At 42.4% G+C, this 14,574-nt stretch overlaps 1 protein-coding gene across 9 annotated transcripts in view; it reads right to left on the reverse strand.

Moving 5' to 3' along the window:
* The window catches only part of MBNL2 (muscleblind like splicing regulator 2), a 135,094-nt gene that overhangs the window by 86,243 nt on the left and 34,277 nt on the right, over positions 1-14,574 (reverse strand). For all 9 annotated transcript variants that reach the window (XM_064143875.1, XM_064143872.1, XM_064143874.1 and 6 more), the window contains exon 2: positions 7,662-8,527. In XM_064143875.1, coding sequence (XP_063999945.1) covers positions 7,662-7,835 — 174 coding nt within the window. In that variant the 5' untranslated portion in view covers positions 7,836-8,527. The remainder of the gene's footprint in view (positions 1-7,661; positions 8,528-14,574) is intronic.

Consider the following 14,574-nt stretch of genomic DNA (forward strand, 5'->3'; position numbering starts at 1 on the left):
AAATACTTCATTTTCCTGTCGCCACCATGAAACTTGCAGCGACTGTATCTTGAAGATACTGCTTCTGTTATCTGTATCAGCTTAAACAGCAACATACTTCTAGTAGCTGACTGGCAAAAAGGGTATAAATTTGAGTCAAGAAATAACACCAAATTATAAAATCAAGGTCTGCCTGCAAACATGAGAGTCAACCCACAGCAAAATGCACATCTGATCGTATCTTAGCTATCAAGCTTTCCATCAAACAGAATCACAGAATCATTTAGGTTGGAAAAGATCTTTTAAGATCATCAAGTCCAACCATTACCTAACTCTACCAAGGCTCGTGCCAAATCGTGTTCCTTCAAACAATTATCTACGTGTCTTTTAAGTATCTTCAGGAATGGAAATTCAATCACCTCTCCAGGGGGCCTGTTCCACTATTTGATATCCCTTCTAGTAAAGGAGTTTCTTCTAATATCCAAGTTTAACTTCTCTTGGTGCAAACAGAGGCTGTTTCCTCTTGTCACAGAACTGTGGGCATGAATTCCAGCCACTGATCTAACACCACACTGGACATTAAAACATGTTCTGAAGTGCCAGGTCTACAGCATTTTTTAAACACCTCCAGGGATTAAAGATTCCACTACCTTCCTGGGCACCCTATTCCAATGCCTGATCTCTCATTCAGTGAAGACATTTTCCCTAATATCCAATATAAACCTTCCCATGTGCAATTTGAGGCAATTTCCTCTTTTTCTATCATCTGGGAGAAAAGAACAGCATCCACCTCATACAGTCTCCTCTCAGGTAACTGCAGAGAGCACTGAGGTCTCCCCTTGCCCTCCTCTTCTCCAGGCTGAACAATCCCAGTTCCCTCAGGCACTCTTCACTTGCTCTCCAGACTCTTCTCCAGCTTCACTGCCTTACTCTGGACATGCTCCAGCATCCCAACACCCTTGTGAGGAGGGGCTCCAAACTGAAAGCAGTATGTGCTAGTTTGAAGCAGGCTAGAATGTTTTGGTGAGAGAAAGTAGATAATAGGCTGTGAAATGAAAGCAATGGTTGTGTCTCCTTCCATCACAGTCTCGCTAAGAGCTATGGGAACAAGAAGGGTAAACATTAGATAACACTTTTTGCCATTTTCTCACTCTGCTTCTGGCTTCAGACCGAGCCACGTCTCCTTAACCTTGCTGCCTAACCTCTTGGCTGGACCTCTTTTCTTCCTGAGAACTGGGGTAAGGTTGAGAGGGGCAGGGGGAAGATGCAGGGGTGGTTGAGAGCCCCTCCTGGGGACTCAGGTTTCTGGGAGGGGAGTTGTGCTTCTGTATTACTTTTACTTTGTATATTTCTGTATATAACTGCATATATTGTAAATAGCTGCTTGTATATTGTGCCAGCTGTAAATAAATAGCTTCATTTATATTCCCAGAGCCCATCTGAGTTAGCTGGGTGTTTCTAAAAAGTGGGGGGGGGCGGGATAGAAGCCAAACCAGCACACAATATTTGAGATGTAGCCTGACCAGTACAGAAGCACGAGAACTTCCCTGGTCCTGCTGTCCACACCATTTCTGATACAGGCCAGGATGCTGTTGACTTTCTTGGCCACCTGGGCACACTGCTGGCTCACGTTCAGCTTGCTGTCAACCACCAGCCCCAGGTCCTTTTCTGCCAGGCAGCTTTCCAGTCACTCTTCCCCAAGCCTCACCTATTACTTAATACAAGGGAGAAGAGACCAACCCCCACCTGGCTTACAGTCCCCTCATCAGGTAGTTGTAGAGAGCTACAAGGTCTCCCCTCAGCCTCCTTTTCTCCCCACTCCCCTCCTGGACTTTCCCATTCATTTTAATGTTGGGCCTTTTTCTTAATTCCAGCCCAAACAGGGGAAAGTGTTGTAGGCCCTTGTCCCCAGACATTATCTTCTACATTAGTATTCCTTGGAAAGCACTTTTTCTTTACTCCTAGCAGAACAAGAAGGCTTTGAAAGCAGCTTTGCTTATAGTATCCAACTTGGAAGGATTTAAGCTTGTTATATTAAGTATCATATATCTGGGTTCTTCACTTTTAAATTAATCTACTGGAACCCAGCAAGAAGTATTAAAATACAAACAGGGCAGCTCCTGAAATTCAAACTTCCCAGTTACAGGCCTTCTCACAAACCCTTCCTGCTGCACAAACATTGCAGCATCCAAAGTCGAGTCTCCAAGGGCTCCAAAAAGGTTTCAGGAGAGTCTAAGGCAGCAGATGCGGCTCTGGCAGTGCTTTCTCAGCATCCTTCATCTTCCTGCCACCAGCAGGGCTGTGGGCCTCACCACGGAAGTACCCCTCCATTCAGCTCAGTCATAGTCAACCAGATTAGCTCAGAGACACTTTTCTCATCACATTAAGCTCACTGAAGGCAGTTGTCCAGTACAATTTTGGGTGTGTCCTGTGGCTGAGCCGCAGAGGGGCTTCAGCTGGAAGGAGGCCCATGTCTGAAGGCGACGTTACAACTGGCTAATGGGCATGCATACCTCCAACTGCTGCATCCAACATCCACTGGGTGCACAGGAATGATCCACTTATTCTCCTAACACCCTAAAAATACCCTGTTCAAAACAGACCAGGCTTTGTCCTGCACCAAAGAGAGAGAAATAAATGCTGAGATGCATCTCAAAAGCCCATGTGGCAGACCTGGCCTGAAATCAGCAAGTTTCTGGCCTGAATCTGAACCAGGCTCATTAGTCTTCAGCTATTTCTGTCTAGTCTGCAGCATCTCACAGATGAAGGATATTCAAGAGACCAGTCTGCCTTCAACAGTGAACATTTTGGATCCTCAAAACTGTAATGAGTCCAATGGATTGCTGTTGCAGCTTGTGCTCAGTTTAAAGTCAAATACTGCAAGGACAGGTATTTAGAGCCAAAAAATCCCTTTGGAGCTGAAAGCAAACAGCCCATTAAATTCTGTTGACCTTTTACTGGGAAAAAACAGACCTACAAAGATACCTCTAACATGGGAAAATTTGGAGTCTGATGCAATCTTGTTACTCCGGAAGCCTGGCCTAAAGTTATGGAATTATCAAGGACAGAAGTTATCCATCATTCTTCTGATGTCACAGCTTCAGTCAGCACAACTTAGGTTTAACTGCAATTTCCCATCCTGGTACATCATACAGTATCACAGTATCACAGTATCACAGTATCACAGTATCACAGTATCACAGTATCACCAAGGTTGGAAGAGACCTCACAGATCATCAAGTCCAACCCTTTACCACAGTGCCCAAGGCTAGACCATGGCACCAAGTGCCACATCCAACCTTGCCTTGAACTGCCCCAGGGACGACGACTCCACCACCTCCCCAGGCAGCCCATTCCAGTGCCTAATGACTCTCTCAGTGAAGAACTTTCTCCTCACCTCGAGCCGAAATTTCCCCTGGCGCAGCCTGAGGCTGTGTCCTCTTGTTCTGGAGCTGGCCACCTGAGAGAAGAGAGCAACCTCCTCCTGGCCACAACCACCCCTCAGGTAGTTGTAGACAGCAATAAGGTCACCCCTGAGCCTCCTCTTCTCCAGGCTAAACAACCCCAGCTCCCTAAGCCTCTCCTCGTAGGGCTGTGCTCAAGGCCTCTCACCAGCCTCGTCGCCCTTCTCTGGACACGCTCAAGCATCAATACACTCAAAAAGACAGGAGAAGGAGAACAAAGGAGGATGCAGCAAAACAGAGGGAGATGTCTCCGTCTGGGATTACCTCCTTTGGCTCCAACATCATCTTTTGCATGCTTTAAACAACACTGAGGCTATAGGCAAGTCAGTGTGAAGATGCTTCTGGTTATACAATCACAGGGTAGCTGAAACTGGAAGGGTCCTGTGGATGTCATCTGGTCCAGACACCTGCTCAAATAGGGCCACATAGAGTCAAATGCCCAGGACCATGTCCAAATGGCTTTTGAATATCTCCAAGGATGGAGACTTCACAATTTCTCTGGGCAAATTTTGACAGTGTTCTGTCACCTTTGCAGTGACAAAGTGATTCCTGATGTTCAGAGGAAGCTTCTCACGTTTCTGTTTGTGCCCATTGCTTCTGGTCCTATCACTGGTCACTACTAAGCACAGCCTGGCACAGCATGTTCTCTTTGCACTGTCCCTTCACTAATGAGATCCCCTTAAGCCTTCTCCAGGCTGAACAGTCTCTGTTGTCTCAGCCCTTCCTCACAGGAAAGATGCTTGAGAGCCTTCATCTTCTTTCTGGCCCTTCACTGGACTCTCTCCTGCAGCTCTAAACATGTGATTTGGCAACCTGATCCAGTTGAGAGATACTGACTTTTTGCTCCCTCATCTACCCTGGAAATCTTGAAAGAGGGTGGCTTGCAGGAGAGCTCACACCCCTTCTGAAAACAAGGGCTCTTTTGAATGATCAGTGTGTAAAGGAGAGTCTCAGAGCATTTGAGTGAGCAGCTTAATCTACCCAGTACCACCTAAATGTAGCACATATCTCCAACCCAAGACTAAATAAATTCTGTCTTCTCTGGGTAGGAAGATGTATATTCAAAGAGACTCAGTATACCCACTATAATTTATTTTTACAGCAGGTACACTAAACCAAGACAGCTAAAATGCTAAGTCTCCAAAGCTCTAAATATTATGTAAATAAACTCTAAATAATTGCCTGCATTAAAGTGCAGTTCAACATACAGCAAGGAAAACAACCCCTGCTTTTTTTTAATTAAATTCTGATTTTATCTATCATTCTAGACTCTTCTGTTTGTTTATTCACATGAAAAGTTACCCTGGCTCTTGAGTGCCAAAGCCTTATTCTGAAACTGTATGATTAAACACCAGCATTTCTGAAAGCTGCACATCAAACAGATTTTTATGACTAATGACACAAGTCCCTCAACCAGCAGCATAAGCAAACTGAGCTAACCAGGCACATTCTTGACATACATATGGCGAGTTACAAACACTCTTCTGAACAACGGAGATAATGGCTGTGAGGGTAGCAGCTGATACAGCCAAGAGCCATGCACTCCCAATGATCCCTCACAGCTTTTTATGCACTGTGGAGTCAGGCAGCACACACTGAAACACAGCTCTGGCTCATGCTCAGCAGCCAGGAGAGGCAGTTGAAGATGTTGTTGTCCCGTTATTGGATCTCACTCTGCCTGAAGCAGGGTTGGCAGAAAGAAACCTGCATCTACCTCTGCTGCTTCAGGCCACAATCTGGCTTCTTGGTATAATCCCATCTTTATCAGCAACTTGAGAGTCAACTAGCAAATGTAAGATGGGAGGCCCAGGTACATGCTTACTTCTGCCAGCTGGGAAGAGGGTGATGACAGGCAGTGGGATGGAGCAGCACCACTTCAGCCACCAGCAGGCTAGAGCAAGCTGGCCCCTAGGAGCAGATGCCTTCCCACACTAGAACAAAACACACCTGCATGTTTTGACTACTTTAACGTGGCTTTGGACTTCTCTCCACTGAGCAACGATGCTGGTTGTCAGCAAGTTATCCACAGCAATTCCTCAAAATTTCCCTTAGGTATTATTAGCTTAGGTTGCAATTTGTGGGTGAATACCATCCCCAAACAAAACTCTCCAGTTCAAATCGCTGCCAACACTACTGCGAGTGCCCTGTACTGCCAAGGACAGCAATGCTGTTCTTGGGTAGAGAGGACAGGCATATTGCTGCTTTGGCCAGGATGATGCAGCAGCAGCAGCAAATCCACCATCCTGCCAGTCCTGGAGTGACAGAGCACTGCTGCCTGCCTCCAGCCTCCTGGCCACAGCCCTGATTCTCTACAATTGTTTTAAATGTTATTTTAAAAACCCTTCTACTGAATTAATTTTTTCATAGAAGCTGATTATTGCCTATTTACTGCAGAGACTGGCCTGTTCAAAGGGAAAAAAAAAAAGGTATTATCCTATTGGCAGACAACCAATACAGAAGAACATCTACAAAGAAGCTGTTACAGTTTATCGTGCACTAATCCATGGATTAAGGTCATTAATAGACTCAATGACATATTGCCATGGTTCCAAAGGTGCTGTTCTGGCTTTTAAGACGTACAGAACATAGCAAACATTTTCTCCAAGTCGTTTGTTTTCTAAATCCTCAAAAGAAGAGAAGTAGTAAGAAAATCCAAAGAAAGATATTTAACAGTGTCTTGCATTACATCAGGAAAAAAAATACAATGAAAATAAATCTACATTTTCAAGTAACACTGATTTTCCTTCTTATTCACACTGATTTTTCCACAGTAAGAGTTGTCTTGGTGAGTAATTAAAATCTAGGCAGCTAAATTTCAAAAGCAAACCAAGACCTTCTCCCATGCCCAAAAGACAAAGCCTCAAGTAAAACTTTCATAATAAAAATAAAAACTGCTCATGTTCCCCTTTAATTATTTATATGTAAGAAGATTTTCCATTCTGTTGACAGGAGAACAGAAATGTACCATCACACAAAAACACTGTGTACTCCCCTCCAAAATCCCACAGGGTCATTAATCTTCTTTCATGTTTCTTTTAATATAGTTGTCATTAGGAAATCAAGACATGTTGATGTCTTAACAACATAATTGCTAAATGTCCTTCAAAGGAGAGAACCACTTCACTCCTTCCTAAACTTTGGTATCTTCACTATCCATATGTGTAATTATTAACGTTATTATGTTCTCCAAGTCTCCAATACCAAGTGTGCTAGTTTGAAGCAGGGTAGAATGTTTTGGTGAGAGGAACTAACCATAGGCTGTGAAAGGGAATCAGTGGTGATGTCTACTCCCCTCAGAGTCTTGCTGAAGAAGAAACAAAAACATTAGATAACACTCTCACCATTTTTGTGGCACTCTGCCTTGGGCTTCTGACTGAGCTGCATCTCCCTAACCTCACCTTCCACTCACCTTTGCTTCTTAACCCCCTGGCCGAACCTCTATTCTTCTTTAGGACTGGGGTAAGGTTGAGAGGGGCAGGGGGAAGGTGCAGGGGTGGTTGAGAGCCCCTCCTGGGGACTCAGGTTTCTGGGAGGGGAGTTGTGTTGCTGTATTATCTTTTACCTTGTCTATTTCTGTCTATAACTGTATATACTGTAAATATCTGCTTGTATATTGTGCCAGCTGTAAATAAATAGCTTAATTTATATTCCCAGAGCTGTCTGAGTCTAGTCTGGGTGATTTCTAAAGTGTGGGGGGGCGGGGAACACCCAAACCATCATACCAAGGGTAAACAACACGTGTCAAAACTGAAGTAATGGATAGACTTCTTACTTCTGTTGATGTAAACAAAAGAATCTGCATGTGATTTGCTGCATTAGGACTCTGGTAATGGCTTAGTACTGTGTGCCATTAAGCGTTTTCATTTGTCATGAAACAATGCTACATCATAAAACATGCTCAGGAGGATACAATTGTCCCACCAGTTGTAAGCAATTCTGCATCCCACAGTCCTACACAATTTTTGTAAACAACATATTGGCACTGGAAAATAAAATCCTTAGAAAGAAATCTTCTGAAAGCTTGAATAAATAAAAGTTATGACAAACGACATTTGTACTGTCTCTTCCAACCCTGATACTGTGACACTAACATGCATCTTACCAGGAACAAATCACTTTCTGATTAACCTGGTTAAACTGCAGCTCATGTCATGCTTTACTTTCAGTATAAGATAGCAGCATTTTCACTACACATAGAAATTAATTGTTTTTTCTTACCTTTAAAGAATCAAAGCAGGCAATAACCCTTCCATTTTCAACCTGGCAGCTTTTAGGGGGGTGTGCAAATTTGCATTCTTCATCAGAGCGTGAACAAGTTCCTCTCTGAAACTGCCTGCAAACTTCTAACGTTAGCCATTTTGTATCTCTGACGGGAGCAACATTCAGAGCCATGGTGAAAAGCTGATTTAGAATTCGTAGATTTCAGTCAAGTGAATTACGTTGAAGGTATTTCCAAAACTAGTGCCGAAGAGGAGGGAAAAAGAAAAGAAACAACAACAACAAAAAAGGACAACCCCAAAACCCCCCAGGAAAAAAAAAAATCACTTCAAATTTAAAATAAAGTTTAAAAAAAAATAGTGGGAGACGATTAATGACGTCCAGTGCACACAAAGCAGAATAAACAGAGAAAGTTTATCAGCAAGCGGTCACTCATCAATCATTAAGTCCCACTTGTAGACTTTTGGCTGGGAAAAATCATGCTCAGTCACATCTCTGTCTGGAAAACACGTGAACTTGTAGATTATATCACGGATGCACCAGTTTTAAGCCAAGGTCCTTTGATGAAGTGGCACTCCTTGACAGAATAGTAGTTCTCTGACAGTTGCTTGCTGGTATTGATTACACAAGAAAAGCAATGCAGTCATTTGTTCATGTCCCAGGAATAATGATAATTATTATTCTTCCTCTTTTTCTGCATTCAGTTTCCCATCAACTAATTGGCAAATGGAGACAGCTGAGGTATCTTCCACCTGGTGTAAGGTGAAGGCAATGTCTGGCTGGCAAAGACGGGATTTGGAGAACACAAGCGTAGCAGTCCTCACTCATAAAAGTGACTTGGCAAAGGCACTTTTTAAGTCACTGACCTGACAAAACAAACACAGTATCAGTTCACATGTAACTCATTCACATCAACATCACAAAACCTATCATCCCTTTTTATCAGGCTGCCAATGTTCACTTTGTATTCCTTCTTTCCGAACAAAATCTGCCTCCCTCACACAGCTACGCATGGCAAGGGAATAAGCAGTTGAAATGCATATTGCAGCAATATTCTAGGCAGCAATCCAAAAGTTGGGAACGATTTAAATAGATGAATGTGGCAGACACAATAATTAGGCATGCTGGTTGTGAAACAATTCAATGTGCTTAGTCTCCAAAACAATATACAAGAACCCATTGCCATTAATGTATCACTTGGCCCTTTAAATTACTACATTAAAAGCTGTCACTTGTTGATTTGTTCTTCCTTAGAAATGATTTTATTTGCTCGGATTTTTTTTTTGTCTCTCCTCCTCTTTCTCAAGGGGAGGGAAAAAAATTAAGTTCTCATTAGATCATTAGAAAAATTACAGGGGAAAAAAACCCAATATTTTCATAACTAGAAAATAGTTAACTTCCCCATTAAAGGCTTCATGAAAGGACTCACCACTAAGTCATCATCCCCTAATGAGTTATTTTCCTTTGATTAAATTAGCTCTCACATACTGTTACAAATACATGGTTTAGCATCAAAATCCAAGACTTTAAACATGGAACTTAAGCTACTTGGGGACCATAAAATACCTTGGATATTGTATAAGCAGTTCTGAAAATCAAAGGGTTAGATGTTACAACTATTTTTTAATAAATGACTGTATTTTATATGCAGATGGTGAAGCCACAAATGTGATGTTTCCTCCTATTCAGCTTCAAAAGAACATAACTTTAACTTTGCAGATACCAGCCAGAAACAGTTGATGGTTTAATTTTTGTGCCACAATAAAGAAAAAGGGAACAACTGGAACAAGTGAGGTTTTAAAATGCATCAGTAAAAATGGCTCTAAAAACACTGTCATCTTTCTCATGCCAAAATGTGCTTGGACTCACTTAAATGAAGTCAGTATTGATGGTAATGCAAGTAAAAAATTACTCACAGAGCTTCAAGAACAGATTCTAGTTCTGACTTCCAGGTCTTAACATTGAAAGGTTTTTCTATTACTTAGTAATGCTACCAAAAAGGCTTTTATGTGACTGATACCTTCACCAAAATTTGTTACTGCTAGCATGAATAAAGGTAATGCAAAGCTAATTGCTCAAAAATCTACTTTTGATTCCAACATGCAGTAGGGATGGGTCTGGATGATACTTTGCTAGCTCTACCTGGTTATCAAGGATACTCACTTGCAAGAAAATTTTCATTTTCCAAGAATTCTATGCAATTGTGGCACAGCACAACACATGAATTAAATATTGCAATCACTGCTGTCCAACAGCATTGAGGAAAAGCAACGTTAAGTGGCAAATGTACGAAGAGGTGAGAAAATATAACTGATTAAAAAGGAAAGAGAGGTGGAGCTGATAGCTTGTTGGGTTGATAATTTAGCTGGATAAACTTAAAAGATGGACAAGAAGCTGGACACCAGTGGACAGTGTGCACTTGCAATCCAGGATGTGATTTGCCTTCTGGGGTGCATCAAAACATGTGCTGCCAGCAGAGAGGTGATTCTGCCACTTTACTCTGCTCTGGTGAGACCTCACCTGGAGTACTGTGTGCAGCTCTGGAGCCGTCAATATGGGAAGGACATGGACCTGATGGAGTGGGTCCAGAGGAGAGCCTTGAAAATGATCAGGGAGTTGGAGCATCTCTGCTACAAGGATGGGCTGAGGGAGCTGGAGTTGTTCAGCCTGGAGAAAAGGAGGCTCCAGGGAGACCCAAGAACAAACTTTCAGTACCTGAAGGGGGCCTACAAGAAGGATGAAGAGAATGTTTACAAAGGCCTGTGGTGATAAGACAAGAGGCTGTGGCTTCAAACTAGTGAAGAGCAGGATTAGATGGGATGTTAGGAACGAATTCTTTACTATGATGGTAGTGGAACACTGGAACAGGCTGCTCAGGGAGGTGGTTGAGGCCTCATTCCTGGAGATACTCAAGGTGAAGCTCAACAGGGCACTGGGCAACCTGATCCCGTTGAGGATGCCCCTGCTGACTGCTGGCCTAGATGATCTTAGGAGGTCCCTTCCAACCTAGACCATTCTATGATTCTATGAAATATTCTCCTCAGAGCCAACCACCCCAATTCAGAAATATCAGTAATGGATGTAGGAGACAGATAGGAATTTTGGGAAAAGGGTAAATGTTACACTACATGCTGCTGAAAGTCATGAGTTGTAATACTCTGCTGGGCTGAGAATACTGCTAAAATTGACAATGTTGTTTCTCAAATAGTAGGTGTTAAGACTAAAAAAAAGTAGACATTGCATATGGTGGCAAAGCAAACAGCATGGAGTATATACATGGCAGCAGCCATGCTTTAAAAACAACCCACAGAAGTGCACAACAAAAATCACACATAAGATTCATGAGGCTGCAGCAAGAATTAATACCAAAAAGCATTTGAGGGGTAGAGGGTAGAAGAAGAATGAAATAAAGCATAAACCTATTTCTTATCTTCCTACTTCATGAACATTTCTAAAGTGAAGCATGAGAAGTTTGCCTCAAAAATTAGTATCTTGTTTAATGTAATGAGACTATCTGATTTCTCAAGACACATTGAATGCTTCAGCAGCTTCTACTGATGCAGGCTTAGGAACGACAGAGTTGAGACCTTCCTGATGGAGACCATGCCTGCAGCAGGAGGTGGGTGCAAACACAGTGGAGACACAAGGATTTGGAGTCCTTCACCTCTACCACTCATATGGCTCATGTTTTCATGACCACGTTCCAGGCAGCTGCCACAGTTGCCCATCATCTGAACCAGGAGCATAAAGGAAGAGATACCACCTGGAAACTCTGAATATGAGAAGGAAGCTATAAAAGAGAAGGGAGAGAAAAGGCAAACACAAAGAAAATAGGAGGAACTAAGGAGAATGGCTGAAGGGATAAGGAAAGACGTCAAGAGAATGAAAAAATGGGAATAGAAAGTAGGAGACTGAAACAGCTACTTGCAGAATGAGGAGGAAGGGCAAAGCTGCATGGGAAACAAGTAAGAAATATGCTGGGTATGGAAGAAAGATGGAGGGAGGATGTGAACACTGGAGGACAGAAGGACAAGGAATTTTAGAAGGAAAGTAAAAGAGACTATGGTAATTGAGTAAACAGATGGAAGTAAACGAGGGAAAAGAAAATACAATCATAGAATCAACCAGGTTGGAAGAGACCTCCAAGATCATCCAGTCCAACCTAGCACCCTGCCCTATCCAGTCAACTAGACCATGGCACTAAGTGCCTCATCCAGGCTTTTCTTGAAGACCCCCAGGGACGGTGCCTCCACCACCTCCCTGGGCAGCCCATTCCAATGCCAATCACTCTCTCTGGGAAGAACTTCTTCCTAATATCCAGCCTATACCTACCCTGGCACTACTTGAGACTGTGTCCCCTTGTTCTATTGCTGGTTGCCTGGGAGAAGAGGCCACCCCCCACCTGGCTACAATGTCCGTTCAGGTAGTTGTAGACAGTAATAAGATCACCCCTGAGCCTCCTCTTCTCCAGGCTAAACACCCCCAGCTCCCTCAGCCTCTCCTCATAGGATTTGTGCTCCAGGCCCCTCACCAGCTTTGTTGCCCTCTCCGGACATGTTCCAGCACCTCAACATCCTTCTTGAATTGAGGGGCCCAGATAATAATAATCTTCAATAAAATGCTTCACAGGCCACAGACCATTACTAATATCATAGAACAACCTGACCTGGTGTATTGCAAAACACGCCCATGGAGAACACCAGGGTCTCCATCAGACATGAACTCTGCCTTTCTCTCCACTACTTCCAATTTCTCTTTGTATCCTAACGTATCAGCCAAAGTCAGTGGTCCTGCCAAACCCAATGGGATTCCACCAGCTTATGGCCCTCAGCATCTACAGGGTCCCTTACCCCAGGCAGGAGGTTTGCTTGGGAGCTCTGTTGTCTTGTTTTGCTGTTATTGTCATTAAACCTAAAATCTCACTGCAACTAAACAAACTACCAAAACTTTGACAACTGAGATGCAAAATGTTCCTACTTGAGTTGAAGAACACACTCAACATAAGTATAAAATAACTAATTTTGTTTGTTTTTTCTGCAACTATCACTGTTTATTTTCAGTCTCTCACATACTTGGATCAATGGAATTGATCCAGAATACCCATCTACAAATGCTGTTTTTCACAGGCTAAGTGAAATAAATTCATGGACACACATTTGCAAAAACTATTTAGCTTTAGACTGCTCTTTTCAGCTAAGCATCATTTTCCTTTTGTGGAAAGCTAGCAAGGCTTGGAGGAGTAAGAGGCTTTTGCCAATCTCATGTTTTCTCGAGAGTGGGAAAGAGGCTGTGTTAAGCTCCAGATCTTCTTTCTGTTCCAAACCATAAAATAATTTATCTCATTTTCCAAATAAAAAGAAAAAAATCCTTTTAATTACTAAACAAGGCAAAGCACACTAGTGTTAGGTGCTCCCAGAAAAGGTTCTCATTCTGAAGAACTTAAGACAGCCAGCACCTTCAAGAGCTGTGAGCAAGCACAAAGCTCTGACCTATTACAAACCAGATGGCTTTCTCAGATAGAAAATAGGAGCTCTTGGTCTCTACAAAACATGGGCTGCTCTGGTAGTTTAATTTATCAGGCAGATTATGTGGCAATGGATTATGTCTAACCATTATCTTTCTAAAGGAGAAGAGGAGACTTCTGGACATGTTCTATTCATGCTTCAGCAGGGAACACGTAGTAAAATCAAAATATCTTCAAAAGGATAACTCTGCAGGTAATGATTTCCACTTAAGCAGAAGAGTACTTTGCATGGTCCCAACACAGATCTCTAGGGAAACCACTAAGTTAAAATAGATTTTCACATTACTCTTAGAGAATTAAGCACTCTGTGTTATTCATCACATTAAAATCTTCAACAACAGATGTCAAGACTGGGGCTCAGCTTGTTGTTCTTATTGTCAAAGCTTACCAAGATGATCAATATATATTTATGTATATATCTATATGCACACCAGAAACCTAAGAACAAAAAAGTCAGAAAACCCTCAGTTATGCATAAGAGGGACTTCACAGTTTAAAGCACACAACCTCTTCTTCCCTAGTAAGCTGCACAATTTAAATATACTTCCCAAGTTTGATAATTACACTGATCTGTTTTAAAAATAATTAAACCAAAGCTAACCAACAACAAAATGAAACAACTCACACATCACCAAAAAAAAACAACAACAACCCACCAAAAAATAAACAAACACAAAAAACCCCCACCAACAACCACCAACAGCCCAAAATCTCAGTATGCTGTGGAATTGGGGTGTTCCTCCTTCAGGTCACTGGAAGGACAGAAACTTTTTGACTGCTCACCTTCAGGATCTACCTACAGTCACCAAAACTGACCTACTGGGTATTCTAATGACAAGAGAATGTCTTGAGAACTCAGTTTCCAGACCCAGTATGTGTATACTGCAACTCTTCAGAGAGAGAGAGACTGTTAGCTTAGCCCAAAACAAAGGAATGCTTTCAAGAGGAACAAAGTCACATCCCCTTGATGAAAGGTAGGTCCTGCTGTAACTTTTATACATTTACATGTAAACATACAGTCATGTTGCTCACTTGTAGAAAATCATGTCCATACTCTTAAGTTTCAACAAAGAAACAACACAATGACCCTGCAGTAGACACCAGGCAAAAAGAGTTTCAGGTTGAAGCTGTAAGCTCTAGATGGAAGTTGTAAGCTGTGGAAAACAGGCTCTCTGCCCTTAGCGATGGCTGTCAGCATCACTACCTTTGTGCTCCACAACACAAGTTCACAAACCAGCAACATGTTAAACACACATTACATTAACTCAGATTTTTGTGACTTAGTTATTTGTCCAAGAGATGAACTAAATCTATAAGAAACAAAACCCCCATCTTAGCTGCTCCCTCCAGCATGGACTTACTAGTTTCAAGTCAATGATTTTACCTGGG

Source organism: Pogoniulus pusillus, chromosome 5, assembly GCF_015220805.1.
Source record: "Pogoniulus pusillus isolate bPogPus1 chromosome 5, bPogPus1.pri, whole genome shotgun sequence".
NCBI classification, from domain to species: Eukaryota; Metazoa; Chordata; class Aves; order Piciformes; family Lybiidae; genus Pogoniulus; species Pogoniulus pusillus.